The sequence below is a fragment of the Chiloscyllium plagiosum genome, unplaced genomic scaffold (assembly GCF_037043375.1).
Source record: "Chiloscyllium plagiosum isolate Xiang-an unplaced genomic scaffold, Cpla_swu_hap1 HiC_scaffold_24, whole genome shotgun sequence".
In the NCBI taxonomy this organism is placed as follows: domain Eukaryota; kingdom Metazoa; phylum Chordata; class Chondrichthyes; order Orectolobiformes; family Hemiscylliidae; genus Chiloscyllium; species Chiloscyllium plagiosum.
Window position 1 is genome coordinate 32363125 of NW_028270162.1, and position 21663 is coordinate 32384787.

The following is a 21663-nucleotide window of genomic DNA, read 5'->3' on the forward strand; positions in this document are numbered from 1 at the left end:
CGATTTCCCAGTGTCCACCCTTTCTACTAGATTTCCCCTCAACCTTCTAAACGCTAATAAATACAATCCCAGGATCCTCAGCCATTCATTGTATGTTAGGCCTATTATTCCAGGGATCATCTGTGTGAATCTCCGCTGGACATGCTCCAGTCCTAATATGTCCTTCCTGAGGTGTGGGGCCCAAATCTGAACATTGTATTCTAAATGGGGCCTAACCAGAGCTTTATAAAGTCTCAGTAGCACTTTGCTGCTTTTACATTCCAACCCTCTTGAGATAAATAGTAACATTGCATTTGCTTTCTTAACCACGGACTCAACCTGCAAGTTAACCTTTAGAGAATCCTGAACTAGCACTCCCAGATCCCTTTGTACTTTGGCTTTATGAATTTTCTCACTGTTTATAAAATAGTCCATGCCTATGTTCTTTTTTCCAAACTGCAAGACCTCGCATTTGCTCACATTGAATTTCACCAGCCATTTCTTGGACTATTCTCCTAAACTGTCTAAATCTTTCTGCAGCCTCCCCACCTCCTCAGAACTGCCTGTCCACCTAACTTCGTATCATGGCAAACTTGGCCAGAATGCCCCCATCTCTTCGTCCAGATCACATATATAGGGTGAACAGCTGCGGCCCCAACACTGAACCCGGCGGGACCCCACTTGTCACCAGCTGCCATTCCAAAAAAGAACCTTTTATCCCAACTCTCTGCCTTCTGTCAGACAACTAATCCTGAATCCATGCCAGTAGTTTACCCCAAACACCATGGGCCCTCGCCTTACTCAGCAGCCTCCCATGAGGCACCTTATCAAAGGCATTTTGGGCGTCGAGGTAGATAATATCCACTGGGTTTTCCTGGTCTAACCTACTTGTTACCTCTTCAAAGAATTCGAACAGGTTTGTCAGGCACAACCTCCCCTTACTAAATCCATGCTAACTTGTTCTAATTCAATCCTACACTTCCAAGAATTTAGAAATCTCATCCTTAATGATAGATTTTAGAATTTTACCTACAACAACCTTTAAGCTAATCTGCCTATAATTTTCCATCTTTTGTCTTGATCCTTTCTTGAACAAGAGGTTCACACCAGCGATTTTCCAATCATCTGGGATTTTCCCTGACTCCATATTTTTGAAAGATTATAACCAATGCCTCTGCTATTTCTTCAGCCACTTCCCTCAGAACTCTAGGATGTCGCCCATCCAGACCAGGAGATTGATCAATTTTTAGACCTTTCAGCTTTTCAAGTACTTCCTCCTTTGTAATGGCCACCCATACTCAACTCTGCCCCTTGACTCTCCTTAATTGTTGGGATATTACTCATGTTTTCCACTGTGAAGACAGATATAAAGTATTTATTGAATTCTTCAGCCATTTCCTTGTCTCCCATCACTAGCTTTCCTGCATCAATTTGGAGCGGCCCAATTTCTACTTTTGCCTCACGTTTGTTTCTTATGTATTGAAAGAAACTTTTACTATCATTTCTAATATTACTGGCTAGCTTACCTTCCTATTTGATCTTCTCTTTCCTTATTTCACTCTTTGTTATCCTTTGTTTGTTTTTGTAGTTTTCCCAACCTTCTGATTTCCCAGTGCTCTTGGCTACTTTATGGCTCTCTCTCTTCTTCTGTAAGACATTTCCTGAGTTCCTTCATCAGCTAATCAACCCCAACCCCCCCACAGTAATCTTTCTTTTCTTTGGGATGTACCTCTGTAATGTGTCCTCAATTACACCCAGAAACAACCTGCTGTTGTTGCTCTACTGTCTTTCCCACTAGGTTCTGCTTCCCTTCTTGCCTTACATGTCTTGCCATCAATGCCCACATTCTCCATACACACTTACCCAGCAGGCAGTATACCTAGGGGTTCAGATACATAGTAGACAAGGGGGTGAAGAAGGCATTTGGCATAGTGGATTTTGGGTAGTTCTCTTTCATTCATATTTTAACAGATTACAAGGTGAGGTGAGTTTTTCTGTGTTTGGTTAAATTAGCAGAAGCATTTGGCATGCATGCTTGCCTTTATTAATCAGGGCATTGAGTATAGCAGTTGAGATGTTATGTTGTGGCTGAATAGTACATTAGTGAGACCACTTTTGGAGTACTGTGTACAATTCTGGTCTCCCTACTATAGGAAGGATATTATTAAATTGGAAAGGGTACTGAAAAGATTTACAAGGACATTACGTGGACTGGAGAGGGTTGAGTTCTAAGGAGAGGCTGGAAATGCTGAGACTTTTTTCCCTGAAGCGTAGGAGGTTGAGGGGTGGGGTGATCTTAGAGTTTTATAAACTCATGAAGGACATAGATGAGGTGAAAAGCAAAGGTTTTTTTTCCCGACAAGTAGTGGTGTTTAGAACTAGGGGGCATAAGTTTAAGCTGAGAGGAGAAAGATTTATGAGACCAAAGAGGCAACTTTTTCACCCAGAGGGTGGTGCATATTGTTACAACACAGCAGTGAACCCTTCTGCTAATTTAACCAAACACACAGAAAAACTCACCTCACCTTGTAATCAATTAAAATATGAATGACAGAGAACTACTCAAAATCCACTATTTAAAATACAGTTTTGTTCTTTAATTCCAAAAGAGAATATTAAACAACAACTATTTACAACTCTAAGCCTCCTTTCTCTTAAAGAGAAAGTGAGGGCTGCAGATGCTGGAGATCAGAGCTGAAAATGTGTTGCTACTGCGCTTTTCCAGCAACACATTTTCAGCTCCTTTCTCTTCAAGGCTTGTTACCTACCTACCACTCTATAACAATATATTGATTCAATAAAGCCCCTATTAAATTTACAGCAAATAAATTTTCAAAACCCGACCGCAGCTGTCATCTTTGGGTGTTGATTTTCCCCTGTTTGTAGATTTCCCTGTGTTGTCTTTGGTCTTCGGTGCAGATTTTCATATGAAAAAGGTACCTTTCAGAGAGTGATTGTGGCAGTCTATATGACAATGGCAGTTGGTGCTCTTTCTCTGGCTAACTGTCCAAAATGCTTGCTTTTAATACCCTAAAACATTAGATTGTCTCATTGTTTCGATGTTGTCAAAACAGTAAAATTCAAATTTGATTGGGTTTTAGTATCTTGGGGCATAATTTAAACTGATTATGTTTTCACAGCAGTTCAAATTTAACCAATCAATCTCGGGTATTTGTTTCATAGCCAAAGGTTATATGCTTCCAATTTTCCAGCACACGCTGAGACTGCTGTCAGCCCCATGACAGGTGCCTGCATTCACTCACTCTCTCTTAAAGATGCAGTACACTCCTTCAACTTCATAACAGGTGAACTGGCAGAGGAAGTGGTAGGTACAGGTACAATTAAAACATTTAAAAGACATTGGAATAGGTATGTGAATAAGAAACATTTAGAGGCATACAGACCAAAAACTGGCAAGCGGAACTAGTTTAGTTTGGAAAACCTGGTTGGCATGGACGAATTGGACCGAAAAGTCATACAGCACAGAAACAGACCCTATAACTAGTGAGCCATATGTTAACATTAGTAAGTTTTGAAATGTGCTCAAAAAAAATCCCATTCAGAAATCTGCTTTGCAATGATTTTTTGGTCTTATAACTCTATAAATGTGTCAATCAAACAGAGCCATAATGGTATCAATGACAGAAGCTTTACCTCACTTCATTGTTCTTAATCTTGTCAGCATATAGAAAATGAATTTTTTAAACAACATAACTTGTATTCTTATAAAGATGTCAGTAAACCAAAACAAACACACTTTCCATCCATGAAAACACAAACCCTTGCTAAGCTAATCCATTACTTAATCTTGGACTCCAGCCAGATAGTAGCATGGATGTGTGTACTCTGGATGGTGGAGCAGAAAAGATGTGGGACCGAGTAGAAGAGGACTAGGAGGTTAACAACCTAAAAGCACACTTTTTTTTTTCTCTCCCCTCATGGCTACCTGTGAACTGCTTCTGCAGTCAGTGGGTCTGACTCCATTTTCTGTTCCTGCCTTTCAGAAACAAAAATATGGGGTGGCGTCTTTTTAAAGGAAGTGTATCTGCTGTGTTGGGAAAGAGCACAGCCGATCAGGCAGCGAGGAGCATAAGCGCTTCATCAGGAATGACTGGTTTTGAAACGTTGATTCTTCTGCTTCTCAGATGCTGTCTGACCGGCTGTGCTTTTCCAGCACCTCACACTCTACTCTGATCCATACACGCAACACCCTCTGTGTGAAAAAGTTGCTCCTTAAGTCCCTTTTAAATCTTCCCCCCTCTCACCTTAAACCTCTGCCCTCTGTTTTGAGCTCCCCCACCACCTCAGGTAAAATATTTACTCTATCTATGCCCCTCATGATTTTATAAATCTCTGTAAGGTCACCCCTTAGCCTCCAATGCTCCAGGGAAAATAATTGCACCTGAATAACTTACTAGCCCATTTTAGAATTAATTACAAGTGAAACACATTACTGTGCATTTTTTTTTTACATTAGATTACATTACATTACAGTGTGGAAACAGGCCCTTCGGCCCAACAAGTCCACACCGACCTGCCGAAGCGCAACCCACCCATACCCCAACCCCTACATTTACATTTACCCCTTACCTAACATTACAGGCAATTTAGTATGGCCAATTCACCTGACCTGCACATCTTTGGACTGTAGGAGGAAACCGGAGCACCCGGAGGAAACCCATGCAGACACGGGGAGAACGTGCAAACTCCACACAGTCAGTTGCCTGAGGCGGGAATTGAACCCGGGTCTCTGGCGCTGAGAGGCAGCAGTGCTAACCACTGTGCCACCCATTTGAAGACACATATAGGTTAGACTAGGCAAGAATGGCAGATTCCCTAAAATATATTAGAGAAGCAACTCCGTTTATACAATAGCTAGCTAGTATTGTATGTACAATAGTCATCAATATTGATATGTTCCTTTCTTTTGACTCTACTTCTGTTCAGTTAACTGAAACTAAATTCCCCAGCTGCCTTGAGTCTCCAATAGAGGCCTTTTGGATTCCTTATCCAGTAACCAGGCTACTGCTAAAGTCTGTGCTCATTGCTAACTGTATCTCCAAGTTTTGTGCTACAAGCAAACTGAAATGTTGTCTCCTATTCCCACATCCATGTCATTAATATATATGGATGTTCCAAAAATGCAACCATTGAGTTCTTAGTTATTAAGTCAAATTCTACAATTTAAGTTATTTAGCTAAATTTAGCACTTTTTTCCCTTATGAAATTAGAAACTTGAATCTTTGATCTTTTTGCAGCTGCTGAACTCAGTGAGAAGACTTTTACTACTTTACTCTTGATATCAAAACTTATGAAGGTAAGTTTGAGGTGCATTGATGTATAATGGTAACAATGTTAGAACCTTACTTTAAAATAAGGTGTTGATGAGACCAGAAGTAGAATTGTCTGAAGTTGTTGGATGAAATTGAATTAACATAACTTCCAATCTGGCCACCCTGCTAAAACTACCATTTAAAAGCAGTATTAGGTACAGGCCTTGCTCCCTATATCACCCAGCATTTCCTGGAACACTAGCATGGTATTAGAGTGACCGATAAAAATATTGCTTTATGCACAAGTGCGAGAATGAAAACTGAAAGTTGTTGTCTATCCAGAATGCAAAGAACAAATTGAAGGCCCTTCTGGTGCACTGGTAATGTCTCCACCTCTGGACCAGGAGGTCCAATATCACATCCCATAATGTATCTGAATAGATCAATTAAAAATATTAATGAAGAACAAATTTAATGAATTGCAGGTTCAAAGGGTGCATGACATGATAGCCACCATTGAGACACGGCTGTGAAATGGTCTGTCCTGTGAATATTTCAGGTTAAAAGACCTCCAGGGAAAAGCATAAGATTATTCCATTTTGAGGAAAGGTATAACTTTGGGAGAACTGGCAATAGAGAATTTACTGATAAAACTAAGAAAGAGAAGATTTATTCATAATTTGTGAGTTGTTTATTGAACATCAGTAGACACAATGACATAGTTGAATGTATAATACACTGATTGAGCATGTAACAAAGGCAGAATGTTCATGAGAATGTCAGAATGATGGTGAACTTTCTTGAATACGTTCAAGATAATTTTCTGTAAGAATGTGCTCCAGTATGAGAGTGATCCATAATTAGTATTGGTACTGAATATTGAGCCAAATTTACTTATCAGCCTTGCATAAGAACATAGGATGTAGTTGCTGGATTGGGCATTTGGTCTTTTGGAATGAAGTACTCCCCTGTTTAAGAAAAACTCTCCTGATAAACTGAAAAGCGTAGCATCTATTATTTAATTACTAGTGTCTCTAAGTAGGGATAAAGAAACTTAACATCTTGAAAATTGTTCAGTTGATTGGTAAGAAACAGCATGTATTTGTAAAACATAATTCATGCCTATTGAACCTGACTGAATTGTTATGGAGAAGGGAATATATGTATGTTATTTTCATAGGCTTCCAGACAGCATTTGATAAATTTTTTTGCAGAAGACTGTTAGCAGAATTTGAAAGTCTTGGAACTGAGTATATTGTTAAAAAAGGCCAAGGAACTACAGATGCTGAAAACCAGGTACAAAAACAGAAATTGCTTGGAAAACCCAGCAGGTGGAGAGAAAGCACAGTTAACTTTGCGGGTCCAGTGACACTTCTTCAGAACTTCACAATTGTTATGAAGAAGGTTCACTGGGCACAAGGCTCATTATTCACCTAGCTAGAAAATTGGCTCAGCAGCAAGAGTAGCGATAATGGGCAGGTAATCTAATTGCGAAGGTGTGACAAATGAAGCCCACAAGTATCTGAATTGGAACTCCATCAACAAACCATATGTAATGAGAGAGAAAATTATCCAAGTTTGCAGATGATACATATGTGCCATTGTAAGCAGTTTAGATGGAAGCATGAAATTACTAGGAAATATTAATAGATGAAGTGAACAGGCAAAAAACTATTACAAATGCTTTTCAATATATGTAAGTGTGAGAGGGCATCTGATTTAAACATAAAGAAGGACAGCCAGAGGCAGTGGAGGTCTAGAGAGATTTTGGTCCATGTTCATAATCTATAAAATGTTGTATACAGGTACAAAACAAATCAAAAGATCTGATGGCATGCTGGCCTTTATATCTCCTGGACTGGAATATAAGGCAGTACAAATTAAGTGCAGCTGTACAAAAGGTGTGGCGGCACGGTGGCTCAGTGGTTAGCATTGCTGCCTCACAGCACTAGGGTCCCAGGTTCAATTCCAGCCGCGGGTGACTGTCTGTGTGGAGTTTGCACATTCTCCCCGTGTCTGTGTGGGATTCCTCCAAGTGCTCCAGTTTCCTCCTAGAGTCCAAAGATGTGCAGGTTAAGTGAATTGGCCATGCTAAATTGTCCATAGTGCATTAGTCAGAAGAAAATGGGACTGGGTGGGTTACTCTTTGGAGGGTCGGTGTGGACTTGTTGGGCCAAAGGACCTGTTTCCACACTGTCGGGAATCTAAAAAAAAACTTGGTTAGACCAAACCTGGAGTACTATATTCAGCTTTGGGAGCCAAACCTTAGAATAGATATAATTACCAGCATTTTACTTGAACTCCCAAGGATTAAGGAGAGGTTTCTTTAATACCAAGATATTCCTTTGGAATGGCAGAACAGGTTTGAAGTGTTAAATGGCTTATTCCTGTTCCTATGCAACATATTATCCAAGAAGGTGACTACGGCTATGAAATCTAAGCTGAATTTATAACCTTGTAAATGTTGTTTTTCATTTTTAGAATCATCAATTTGATGTCTCAAATATGCTGTTTCTTTGAATACATAATGCTAAAGCCATCCCTTATCCTAAATCCTGAAAATACAAGCTTGTATTTTTGTGGTTTGCTTATCCCAATTGCGCAATGGTGTGGGATGGCATATATGATGGAATATTCTAATTTGCTAATTGACTTTTGACATTTTTAAAACATTAACAGACTATTCATTGGTGACAAGAAAAGTGATCCATTTCTCTTTGCAGAGGTCACAAGATCTTGGTTAGAAGTAATAGAAAGTCTTCCTGACCTCCTCCTATTATTTTCCTTCATAAATAATCTGGCAGAGATGAGCAAATTCAACACAGACTAGACATAATAATGTGGGATATATTTGGTCTGCTTGGCTTTGCACCATCAGGTTCATTTAACCTTCATGGAACCCATTTTGAAGGTGCTGAAGACAATCTGAAATTTAACTTGTTTTAGAAAAATCTTTTGTGCTTCTGCCTGTTCTTGTCATGTGAGATTTTCTTGAAATTCATTACATTTTTCAGAGGATTCAGAGAATCATACTAATAAGTTTAAAGAGCTCTTGTTTTATCTTTGCCTTTATTGTACTAAATAGTACTTATTTGATATTCAGGTATCACTGGATACACTTCATATGAAAGCAGTTGACCACGTACTTGCAAAAACGCTGAAACCTAAAGTACTTAAGCTGACAAAAGAAGCAGGTGTTTCTCAGCTAACAAAGGAAATTGCCGAGACTGTAGAAAATATACAGTCATACATTTTGGCAATTACAAATCCTGAATGGGCTACTGCTAGTTCGCATCGGGTTGCTCAGGAACTTCCAACAGGTAAATTGTACATTTAATTGTTAAGGATCTGTTACTGTGTATCAATTGATGGAATTGGCTTGCAAACATACTGTTTTGATTTGAGTTATTTTTTCATACATAATAAGATATACAGGGGAAATATTCTCTGTTGTAGCAACTAATGATTTATGCAAAACATATTTAAAATACTGGCTTTTGTATAGGGGCAAACATCAGACCAGATGTTGGCTACCTCATTTCTGCTGTTTCTATTTGCCCAGTACATCCACCAGAAAATTTCATGTTGAATCACTCTCGCAAGGAGTAAAATCTATTGTGTAAGGTGCAAATTATTTTTTAAAGTGAGATTATTAGTGACTAATTCATATCTACAAAGTTTACTTAGAATATTTTCTCAGCTATGTTTGTTTGTAATCTGTAATACATGCACAGACCATCGAGGGATCCGGTTTTGATCAGCTATTTTGATTAAAGTTGAATGCTCTTTGGTTGCAGGCCCAGAGAAAATCCAGGCCTTGAAATTTTGTCTTCAAATGTCTGAAAACTGGTTAAAATCTACAGCACCAATGGTATGATTAAAATATTAGTCTTGGTTTCTATCATTTTATAAAGGAACAAAAGTTATATGTGGTCTTGTAAATTATTAGAAGTCACAACTTTTATTTACAAATAAAAGCAAATTAATTAAGAATTTTCAGAGAAATTATATATTTAAAATCTATCCTAGGCTTAAATTATGGGGGTTATTATCACTTCTTGCTATAATCAGCTGCTGTACAAATTCTGTGCAACGTATAATTAATTATTAGTGTTTCCATTCATTTCAACTTCAGTTCGGCAATCACTCAGCAGTTTGTTAAAAAGAATCAGAAGATTCTCTAACACTGTCACCCAGATAACGTCTGTTGTAGTTCGGGAAATTGACGAGAGATTGGATATGAATGGCCATGATTATAATGGGTTTATATAAGTGGAAAAAGAAAAGCTATTTCCATCAGTAGCTAGTACAAAATCAGGGAACTCAAATCTCAGTTTTTGGGCAAGAGATGAAAGGGGAATGTGAAGAAGGCATTTTCTAACTAATGATTGGCAATGATTTTGAATTTGCTGTCCACAGAAGTGATGGAAATTAAAATAATGAATATTTCAAAAGGCAATTGGATGCTATTTGAAAGTGGTAAACCTGCAGATTTACTGGGATTTGAGCAGGGTTAACTAGATTGCTGCACAGAAAGCTGGTTGGGCCAAATGGCAGCCTTCTTTGCCGTAAATGACTAAAATGATACATGTTGTTGAAGAATACCATTGAATAATTAGTGTATTGTTAGTTCGAATGTTAACATTTAGAAATAAAAATTATCATACAAATTAAAAGCTCTGGCTGTAAGGCAACGCTTCCCAAAGTTTTTCCCACCATTACCCCTATTGAGGCTGAGGCTGGTGGGAGGAGGTTGTTGTATGAGAGCAGGAGGAGGAATAAGCGTATACCTGTTTTAACTTGGTCAGAGCTCTATGATGGCCAGCACTGCCTGTGAGGGGTCCCACATAAGGAAGCCTTGATACAAGGATTAACCAATAAGCACAACTTAGGGATTGTTTAGCTAAAAGGAAGCAGGGAACAGTATTAGCAAGCTATAACTAGTGGAGCATCACTGGGTTCAGTGTTGGAGCCTCAGTCTATTCCAATAACGTGGATGGACTGTCACTAAGTTTACTGATGATACCAAGATGGGTAAGAAAATGCAAGTTGTCAAGGGGAGGTAGAGAATTTACAGATAGATATAGATAAGGGAGTGAGGAAAAAATGGCAAACTGTCTATAATGTGGAAAAATGACTTGTCCACTTCAGCAAGAAGAATAGTTTTACCATTTTAAATGCAGAGAGATTGCACAGTTCGCATGTGAGTTTCATGGTACATATATTTCAGAAAGTTAGCTTATAGGTGCAGCAAATGATTAGGAAGGTAAATTGAAAGTTGACGTATTTTATCAGGAGAATTGAGTATAAAGGTGGGGGCTGATCTACTGTTTACAGCTTCCCTCTCTATTTGAAAAATTATCTAATTGCACTTGAAGCAACTCAGGGAGATTTCACTGAATTCATTTCCTGGATGCAGGGCTTATCTTGTGAAGAAAGGTTGAACCATTTAGGCTTTTACCCAGCAGAGTTTAGAAGAATTAGAGTTGATCTTATTAAAACATAGAAAATTCTGAGGGACCTTTACAGGGATATTTTATGAGAGGATATTTCGCTAGTAGGGAATAAGAATAAGGGGTCTCCATTTTAAGATAAAGATGAGGACAAATCTTTTCTGAGTATTGGTTGTCTGTGGAATTCTTTTCTCCAGAAAACATTAATTTTATTCAAGGCAAAGTTGGATCTTTGATAGACAAAGGAATCAACGGGTATGGATGGTAGACAGGAAAGTAAAGTTTAAGACCACAAGCAGATCAGCCATGATCTTATTTCATGCCAGAGTGCTGAATAGCTAGAACGATGTGCTGTCAAGTTCTCTGTTCCTGTGTAAACCATTGAGCCTATTCAAACAATTATATTTCTCTCTTTCTTTCCTATCCTAATCTTTCCTATTGAAGGTGTTACTTTGATTCCATGGTTACCAATAACACATACACTTTGCACTTGCCCTAAATAGAGCACCAGATGCACTTTCCAGAAACAAGCACAACTTACACCAGTTATATATGAATTTTTCTGTTGTGCATTTACAATATAGATCAGTTTTCTGAATTTTGGCTTGAGCAAGTAGATCAGAAACAACCAAGGTCTGTCCCATTAATCTGTATTCACTCTTTTTCCAGAGTTAATGTATATCAATTTCTGCTTATTTAAATGCTGAAACACAGTCAAGCTTGGTGCTGAAATGGTGTGTATGTTAGCTGCTCTTCCTGTCTTGTATTGTAGCTTTTCAGAAAGCTTCATATTGCTTTTCTCACTGATTGATATTGAGCTGAATTTGAAGCGTGTTGTAATAAAGTTATACTATGTGCTTAATTTAGCACTTACAGACTGGACTTGTGTATATTAAGAGCACCATTTGAAAAATAGGGCTTCATTGTTTATAACCATAACTCCAACTTGCCAGCATTATCTTCCACTCACTGTGCTGAATTGTCCCTCATAGAATATAGATATTAACGTGATTAAAATTATAATTGAAAATTAGTTTCCTTTTGCTTATTTTAATAACTTAGTTGTAATACTCATTTTAAACTATTAGGAAAAAGCCCGTCAAAAAGCCGAGGATTCACTGAACAAATTGCGAGTAGAATATGAGAATTCAGCCACAGCAAACTTGCTAAGAATCCACAACTTAAACAGCCCTGAGCATCTGAAATTAATTAAACTGCCAGCTAAGCTAATTTGCTCATTATATGAGCACAGTAGCATTGAAAACCGGCTAAAGAACCCAACTGCCAAGGACTATCCAGGTAAGCTTTTTTGCTTTGTGAAACAAATTATTCCTTATTGAAAGGTTCAGTAAAGATTCACAAGGATGTTCTCAGGGTTGGAGAATTTGAGCTGTAAGGAGAGGCTGAATAGGCTGGGTTGTTTTCCCTGGAGTGTCGGAGGCTGAGGGTTGACCTTATAGAGGTTTATAAAATCATGAGGGGCATGGATTGGATAAACAGACAAGGTTTTTTCCCTGAGGTGGCGGAGTCCTGAACGAGAGGGCTTAGGTTCGGGGTGAGAGGGGAAAGATATAAAAGAGTCCTAAGGGGTAACTTTTTCACACAAGAGGGTGGTGCGTATATGGAATGAGCTGCCAGAGGAAGTGGTGGAGGCTGATACAATTGCAGCATTTAAAAGGCATCTGGATAGGTATATGAATAGAGAGAGTTTATAGGGATTTGGGCCAAGTGCTGGCAAATGGGACTATATGAGGTCAGGATATATAGTTGGCATGGACGAGTTGGACTGAAGGGTCTTTTTCCATGCTGTACATCTCTATGACTCTATTGTATATCAATATTATTTATAGAATTTGTCTTACATGTGGTTATCTGAGCTTCAGTGCCAATTGCCTTCTGATCATTTAATTTGATACAAGGAAACAGATCTACTACAAAACCATCCACCGTGTTTACCATTAATATGTAGATTCAATGGTATTGTGGGAAAACCATCATCAGTAGGCCTGCAGAAATTTCATAAGGTGGTAGTCCTCCCACCCCATTCTCACCTGAGGGCAACAAATAATCTATTGATAATGTCATCCATATAAGCATTAAAAATACAGCCACCATCTATGCCTACCTTCCTCTGCAGACCATCACCCTCTTAAGTTTTTGACTTTATCACCCACTGTCCAATTTCCTGTTTTCTTTTGGGTTATCTATTTAGGAGCTGTTCTGAGCGTCGGCTTTTGACCTCCCAAATTGGCCTAAACTGCTGCCTAAATTCAGTTATGTGTTTCCTCTCCCTGGTCAGCATGGGCGTTGATCATCTATATCCTTGTTCCATGCTGTGTTGATAGCTCTCATATATTGTACAAAAGGTCATTTATAGCAGTATAGAAGTCCAATAACAATGCAAGCCAGCCAGTAAAAGGGTGTAATTGCATTTTTACAAATGTCACCTTTTTCATAAAAAGCAAAAGAAATGCACAAAGTATTATTTACAGTTATAAATTATACAATATTCTTGATATATGTGGCTCCAAAGAAAATGATCATTTATTAACAGAACCATATGGTAACTCAAGTCTGGTTGACTTCTGTCATTCTGCACATGCTTGTGTATGTGATGTTTAAATCATGCAAAACTTCTAATGGTATACAGCATGTTTCATTGGCTGTTTCTCTGATATCTACTTGCTCCTAGGGTGATATTTCCTCTGTGGTGAATGTTGTTCATGTGGAGAACGTGGTTATAAAGGCAGCTGTTATTGCTGATCCATATGATACAGGGAGTTCCCGATTTTATGAATGCTCATACTTAGCAACACAATCTCATATGTCGTTTTAACTTTAAAGAGACAACACACAGACATTTCTTGTACTTATAAACAGCTGCTTTATATTGTCCTGCATTGTGTTCCGACCTGCAAATAAATTGACTTCTGATCGGACTCCAGAAGGGAACCTGTAATCAACCAGGGTGTGTTTCAAAATCTTCTGCTTTCATTCAGCTTCAGTTGCTAGTAAAGATCTTCACTACCTTTTTTGTCTTAGCACATTGGGGTGGGGAGAATGGCTTCAATTGTAGGAGCATGGGTGAAGTGAATTGACTGTTCTCCCATCTCCCCCTCCGTTCACCAACCTCCCTCAAACCATCCCACTCCTCCATCAACTCAGCTTCCCCCTTATTTCACCATCCCAAGTCAACAGAGTCATAGAATCATACAGCATGGACACAGACCCTTTGGGGGTCTGTGACCACACTGACCAAGTTCCCAAACCAAAATAGTCCCACCTGTTTGTGTTTGGCTGATATCCCTTTAAACTTTTCCTATTCATGTACTTATCCAAATGTCTTTTAAATGTTATAATTGCACCTGCATGCACCACTTCCTCTGGCAATTCACTCCACGTATGGATTAGTCTGTGTAAAAAAAAAAAAAGTTGTCCTATGTCCTTTTTAAATCTTTCTCCTCTCACTATATAAATATGCCCCCTCATTTTGAACTCACCCACTCTCGGGAAAAGACCTTTTGCTATTCACCTCACCTATACCCCTTATGATTTCATAAACCTCTATAAGAGCACCTCTCAGTCTCCTAAGCTCCAGTGAAAAAAGTCCCAGCCAATCTATTCTCTCCTTATAACTCAAACATGGAACACCACTGGTCACAGGCCTCCAGTTTTAAAACATAACCCTCCTCTGACACCCACTGCCTCCTACTATGAAGCCAATTTTGTATTCAGTTGCCAAGCTCTACCTGAATACCATGTGGTTTCACTTTACTAAGTAGTCTACCATACAGAACATTGTCAAATGTTTTACTAAAGTCCATATAAACAACGTCTACCGCTTTATCCTCATCAATTGTTTTGGTTACTTCCTCAAAAAACTCAATCAAGGTTTTGAGACACTATTTCCTTCGCACAAAGCCATGCTGACTATCCTTAATCAGTTCTTACCTCTCCAAATGCATGTAAATCCTAACTTTCAGAAGCACCTCCAGCAACTTACCCACCACTGATGTCTATGATTCCCAGGCTTCTCTTTACAGCCTTTCTTAAATAAAACCACAACATTAACCACACTCCAGTCATTTAGCACTTCACCCGTAGTTATATATGATACAAATGTCTCTGCTAGGGGCCCTGCAATTTCTTCCCTAACTTCCACAAGATCCTGGATACACTTGATCAGATCGCAAAGATTTATCCAACTTTGTTTTCTCAGACTTCCAGCACTTGCTCTTCTGTAATGTGAACTGTTTTCAAAATATTAATATTTAATACCCTGAGTTCTCCAGCTTCCATTTCTTTCTCCACAGTAAAAACTGATATAAAGTATTTGTTTAGTGTCTGTCCCATCTCCTGAGGTTCAACACGTAGATGACCTTGTTTCAGGGGCCCTATTCTCTCCCTTGATGCTCTTTTGCTGTTAATGTACTTGTAGAATCTCTTTGGATTATCCTTAACCTGATCTTGCAAGGCTCTCTCATATCCCCTTTTTGCTCTCCTGATTTCCCTCTTAAGAATGTTCCAACACCCTTTATACTCTTCAAGAGATTCATTTGATCCCGATTATCAATATCTAATTATTGACTTTCTTATTCTTGACCAGAACCTCAATATTTTTATTCATCCATTGTTCCCAACTCTTACTAGCCTTGTCCTTCACTCTAACGGGAACATAATGCCTCTGAACTCTTGTTGTCAGATTTTTGGAAGTCTCCCACTTGTTAGTTGTCCCTTTACGTACGAACAGCCTATTCCAGTCAACTTTTGAAAGTTCCTGTTTCATACGACTAACATTTGCCTAACTCCAAGTAAGAATTTTAATTCTTATGGAAGGCTTATCCTTTTCCATAACTGTTTTAAAACTAGAAGAATTATGATCACTAAGATTTCAGTAACTTGCCCTGCTTAATTTCTCGAGAGAAGATCAAGTTTTGCTCCTCGAGTAGATACACTTACATATTGATAAAGAAAATTATTTTGAACACATTTAACAAATTCCTTGCCATCCAAACCCTTAACACTATGGCAGTCCCAGTAAAATAAAATGAAATTAAAATTAAAACCACTCCACCATCTCAAACCCCCTTCACCAATATCTCCCCATTCGCCCATTCCTTCATCAGTCCCCTCCACATCTTCTGTCTTCTTTCACTCGCCACACTGCCTGTCACCTGCTTTTTTCAATTTCCTCTCCATCTCTCTGTGACCCTTCGCCAACTTCCTTATCTCTAACTCCTTCACATCACCATCATTTTCCTGGGTCAGCTAATGAAAAGGCTGCAGAGTGCTCGCATACTTTTCCATACAGCCTCTCTCACAGCTAGAATTAGGCCTCATGGAGTCGTTGATTTGGCTGCCCTCATCAGTTTAAAAAAAAAACTTTTTAAAGGAAACTGGCAGCTTTCAGAAATCTGTCTGCACTGCACAGAAGTTTGATGTAGGAGTTCTGATTTTCTTATGCTCCCTTATTTTCCAACCCTTGAATCTTTTCTGTCAGTCTGGACTTAAGGGCAATTGGAACTGTCCTTTGTCTCATATTTTCATCTTCAAGACGATATTCAGCAGTAAGGTACCCAGAATGTACAAAGCCATCTAAGATCTGCTTGGCAGTCATTGGCATGGCATGGACTGCAAAATGCTGCAAATCTCTTCTGGCACATTTAATGTTGCTAGTCCAATCTTAGAGCTTGCATTAGCTGAGAAAAGTGGATTTCACTTAATATTTAATAACTGGAACTTCAGATCTTTGTTCTTCCAATTGCATTGGACTCTTGGCTTTGCTTGTCCTCTTCAGATGAATATCATTCCATCATATAGCCTGAACACTTGCCTTCAAGGATTCCAGGTTTTGGTCAGTGTCTCAGTTGAATTCTAACAGATCTGCGAAATTCATGATGTTCTTCTGTCTCACATCTTTCATTTCCACTACAGCAGCAGGTTGTGCAAAATGCACCGGTATTTTGATTCGCCTACTAAATCAAAGTTTCAGATTATTTTTTTTTTGAAATTAAAATTTATTTAGGAGCTGGTTCTCTTACAACTTTGAAAATCCACATACTTTCAATTACTGCACTCTGACACCAATTCCAAGCAATATGTGTTTAAGAGCTGTCCCAGATTTTTCACAAATTAACTTACAGTAGAGTAGAGGTCACATACCACAGCAAGCCAGCCAGTAGATTAAGGGTGTAATTGCATTTCTCCAAACACTTCCTGACTTCAGTGCTGCTCATTTCATTCCCAAATCTGATTTTCTTCTTCTATTTGAACATTAGCAGCAGACCATACAGTAGTGACAGTAAGTTAAATTATCAGAATTGCTGTGCATAAAGAACACCATTGTACAAATTTCCTTAAGGTGACATAACTCAAACTGGGCTCACAACTAGTTTTCTTTCGTTGTTTGATCTGACAAAATTATTTTGTTTAATTGACTCTTGGAAGAAATACTTCCTCTGTCAAAATATTACACTGTAAATCCTCATGTTCATGATTGATTAGATTAGGTTCCCAACAGTATGAAAACAGTCCTTTCGGCCCAACAAGTCCACACCGACCCTCCGGAGAGTAACCCACCCAGACCAATTCCCCGACCAGATATTGACCCCTGACTAATGCACCTAACACTATGGGCAATTTAGCACAGCCAGTTCACCTGACCTGCACATCTTTGGATTGTGGGAGAAAACTGATGCACCCAGAGGAAACCTGCACAGATAGGGAGAATGTGCAAATGATTGAAGGGACCTCGAGTTGTTAATGCAAAAGTCAAAGTCTCAATTACTTGTGCTGTACTTTAGTAAGTTATAGGGAAAATGAATTATCGATTTCCACTGGAGTCTTGTCAAATTCATATGCAAAATAAAAACCCATACCTTTGTTTATAAAAACCTACTGTGATGCAGCGCAAACTATTGATAGCAATTATTAGAAGAAACTGAGTTTCTTTATCTAAGTTAACTTACTGTCTAAGTAGCCAAGATGCAATGTATTGCACTTGGAAACAGGAAATGAAGTCTTTTGATTCGCATTCAGCATGTTTAATGAGGGAATTTTCATGTTTTTTTTACAGATATTCATGCTGTAGCTGGTGAACTTGCCGAAATAAATAATCGAGATATCAATAAAATCAGATTTACATTGCTTGAAGAATATCTGTGTCCGCCAACAAAACCAGATTTGGTAAGTGTATAATCATTGGGATTGACAAAGATCAGCAGGTATGGTCACTGGGCATCTTTTTCATAGCAAGCTCCATCCATATAGTCATAGGGCTCTATAGTACAGAAAATGAACCTATGATCCATAGAGTCTGTGCCAGTCAAAGACAGCCATTAAAACTATTTTAATCTTGGTTTCCAGCACTTGAACCATAGCCTTGTGTGTATTGACATCATAAGTGTTCATCTGAATTCATCTTTAAGGTTATGAGGATTACAGCCTAAACTACTCCCCACCGTTTAAGTGTAAATAGTTTTCCTCACATTCCCTGTAAACCTCTTGCACTTTACCTTAAATCAATGGCCCTGGTCATTCTTCCTTTCACAAGAGGAAAAGTTCTTTCCTGTCTATGCCTGAGATTATTTTATACATCTCAATCAACTCAGCCTGTTCTTAGCAAGGTTTCCTCTAACTCATCTGGTTCTTAGCAGGTTTTCTTCCAACTTACTTCGATATAACAATAATTTCTCCAAGCCAGTTGCTGTTCAGAAACACCCCAACTGGGTCTACAGTATAACAAACAGTTATCACAAGTCATATAATTCTTGGAAGCCTTGTCAAAAGAATCTCTCACTCCTGCAGTGAACTTTCAATTAGCTCTTTTAACAAAACCACTCTAGGTATGTCTGCAAACTTGAAATAAATTCATTTTCCACAGTCCTTCAAAAAATGACATATTTTATTGAAGCATTTTGAGTTGCACCTATCGAGTCATACAATATGAAAACAAACTGTTTGGTCCAATTTGTCCATGCTGACCAGCTTTTCCAATCTAAACTAGTCCTATTTGCCTGCATTTGGCCTATATCCCTCTAAACCTTTCCTTTTCATGCAACTGCTCAAACGTCTTTGAAATGCTGCAACTATACCTGCATCTACCACTACCTCTGGCAGCTCATTCCAAATGCACACCATCCTATATGTGAAAAGTTGTTATTCACATTTTCTATGCCCCTCATGATTTTATAAACCTCCTTAAGTCGTCCCTCAACCTCTTAAGCTTCCATGGGGAGAAAAGTCCCATCCTCTCCTTATAGCCCAAGCCCTCTGATCTCAGTAAAATTTTTGTAAACCGTTTCTGCACCCTTTCTAATTTAATGATGTTCTTCCTATAGCAGAGTGATCACAACAGTATTCCAAAAGCTGCAACAGGCATCATACTGTCCTAGAGTCTCTTTTGTGACTGCAGAAATGTCTGTCTGTCCCCCTTGCAATTGAAACCCCCACCACTATAGCCCTGCTGTTCCTCTTCCCACCTTCTTGTAAAGCAGACTCTCACAAGGTGCCTTTAATTTGGCTACTGTTGCTTTCCCAAGTACGTCATTTACCCCAACAGTGTCCATAATGGTATTACAGCGGGTAAATTGATTTTTTAGTGATTCTTTGATTAATGGATAAATATTGGTCTGAGATCTGAGGAGAATTTCCCTACTCTTCTTTCAGAATAGTGTCATGGAACATTTTACATCTTTTGTTTTTCTTTAAATAAACCTTACCTGACAAGCCTAAGTGGGAAGCCAAGAACATTAATTTAGGTTTGTTTGAAAGGTTTACATCACCAGGCCAGGTTTCATTGACTTGGTTTGGCATGTTCATATTTTTAATCAACCTGTTTAGACATGCTATGAGACACCTCCAGAGAATTGAACCTTGATCTTCAACCGCTGCAGAATGCGAGCCCTTAGACTTGACTTGTATTCTCTCAAGTACAGAAGACTGAGTGGCCGTCAAATTGATGTGTTTAAGATGATTAAATGAGCCCATAGGTAGATAGAGGGAATCTAATTCCTCTGAAGAAGTCTTATAAAACTCAAAAAGTTGTCTGCTATTTGTTACTGGGACAATTTGCAAGATTTACCAAAATAAAAGGAGAGCAAGTCTTAAGTGGACTGTTGTAGAAACGTTGCTCTGGAGAATGCACCAATTAATGATGGGTGAAAATTAATTGCAGGGTTTTGTTTAATTTCAAACGAGGCATTGTTCTGAGAAATGATCCAGAGAATGGCTGTCACTTAACTGATTGAGTTGAAACAGGCGCAGAGTGTATACATGTTCTTTCTCTCTGCAAAAAACTGGGCTCTGGGTGTTAATAAATGTAACTTGCAGCACATTCGAGCATGACTGACAATCTTAAATTGGTTTTCAGTGTAATTCTTCATCCACTTTGTATAATTTAAAAGATGTTACCTAATTGTGGAATCCCAACTAATGTGGACAGTGTCGAGAGTTTTGTCAGCAGATGCCGGTTGGATAAGAACAGCCGAAGACATATGCTGTTTGATTATGGTGTTTGGGATGTATGGCTTATACACTGAGCATCACACTGGCACTGAAATTCACATACTGCATTACTCATTTGTGTCATAGGCAGATCATTTTTTGGTTTGACGAAAACATCCTGTTCATGGTGAACAGCATAAGAGTCATAGAAATGTACAGCATGGAAACAGACCCTTTGGTTCAACTTGTCTGTGCCGGGATCAGCTATCCTAAACTTATCTAGTCCCCTTTGCCAGCATTTGGCCATAACCCTCTAAACCTTTCCAATTCATGTACCCATCCAGATGCCTTTTAAATGTTGTTATTGTACCAGTCACCTCCACTTCCTCTGACAGTTCATTGCATACACGCACCACCTTCTGCATAAAAAGTTACATCTAGGATCCTTTTTAAATCTTTCCTTTCTCACCTTAAACTTGTGCCCTCATGTTTTGGACTCCCCTACCCTGGAGAAAAGACCTTGGCTATTTATCCTTTCCATGCCCCACGTGATTTTATAATTCTCTATAAGGTCATCCCTCAGCTCCAGAAAAAATAGCCCCAGCCGATTCAGTCTCTCCCTGAAGATCAAATCTTCCAACCCTGGTGACATCCTTGGAAATCTTTTCTAAACCCTTCCAAGTTTCACAACACCTTTCCTATTGCAGGGAGACTAGAATTGAATGCAGCATTCCAAACGTGGCCTAACCGATGTCCTGTACAGTCCAACATTATCTCCCAACTCCTACACTCCATGCAATGACCAATAAAGAAAAGCGTACCAAAAGCCACCTTCATCACCCTGTCTACCTGCGATTCAAGTTTCAAGGAACTATGAAGTTGCACCCCAAGGTCTCTTTCTTCAGCAATACTCCCCAGGACCTTCCCAATAAGTATACAAGTCCTGCCCTGATTTGCCTTTCCAAAATGCAGCACCTCACGTTATCACTTATTGCAGTGTGAAACAGCTAACTTCATCATTTACTCAAATGACTTGGACTCCATTTACCACCCCCTGAGAAAAAGAACAGGAAAAGACATCACCAAAACAAATGATGTCACCACAGGAAATGGCATCATCAACCCAAGGAAACCGAAACATATAAATTGAAAGCAGGAAACACCAGCAGTGCTTTGCCCAGAGGCTTGCCGAAGATGTTACCTCGTATGGTGACAAGATGTCTGAAAAATGAACCTTCCAGCTCAGTGAGCAAACCTACATCCAATACCTTACATTTCCATGGCAACCCAAGAAAGACTGGGCACTTTTCAGAACCAAAGTTAGCAGCTTTATCCCATTCATGAGTTTCTGCAATATACTGTGAGAAATTATCTTATTGGGATAGCCATTATTGCACAGGATGGCTTTGATACACCCTAATTCAGCATAAAGTTTATACAATGAACAAATGATTCAGGAATTATTTGTGAATTTGCTGATGAGGTCTATTTTGTAGCATGTAGAACTGTAGGAA

At 38.9% G+C, this 21663-nt stretch overlaps 1 protein-coding gene across 2 annotated transcripts in view; it reads left to right on the forward strand.

Moving 5' to 3' along the window:
• Positions 1-21663, forward strand: part of kntc1 (kinetochore associated 1) — a 152042-nt gene that overhangs the window by 96546 nt on the left and 33833 nt on the right. For both annotated transcript variants that reach the window (XR_015761265.1, XM_043715770.2), the window contains exons 47-51: positions 5238-5296; positions 8356-8572; positions 9050-9123; positions 11794-12004; positions 17781-17890. Coding sequence is in view for 1 of the 2 variants with exons in the window: in XM_043715770.2 (XP_043571705.2) it covers positions 5238-5296; positions 8356-8572; positions 9050-9123; positions 11794-12004; positions 17781-17890 (671 nt within the window). In the remaining variant the exon portion in view is untranslated. The remainder of the gene's footprint in view (positions 1-5237; positions 5297-8355; positions 8573-9049; positions 9124-11793; positions 12005-17780; positions 17891-21663) is intronic.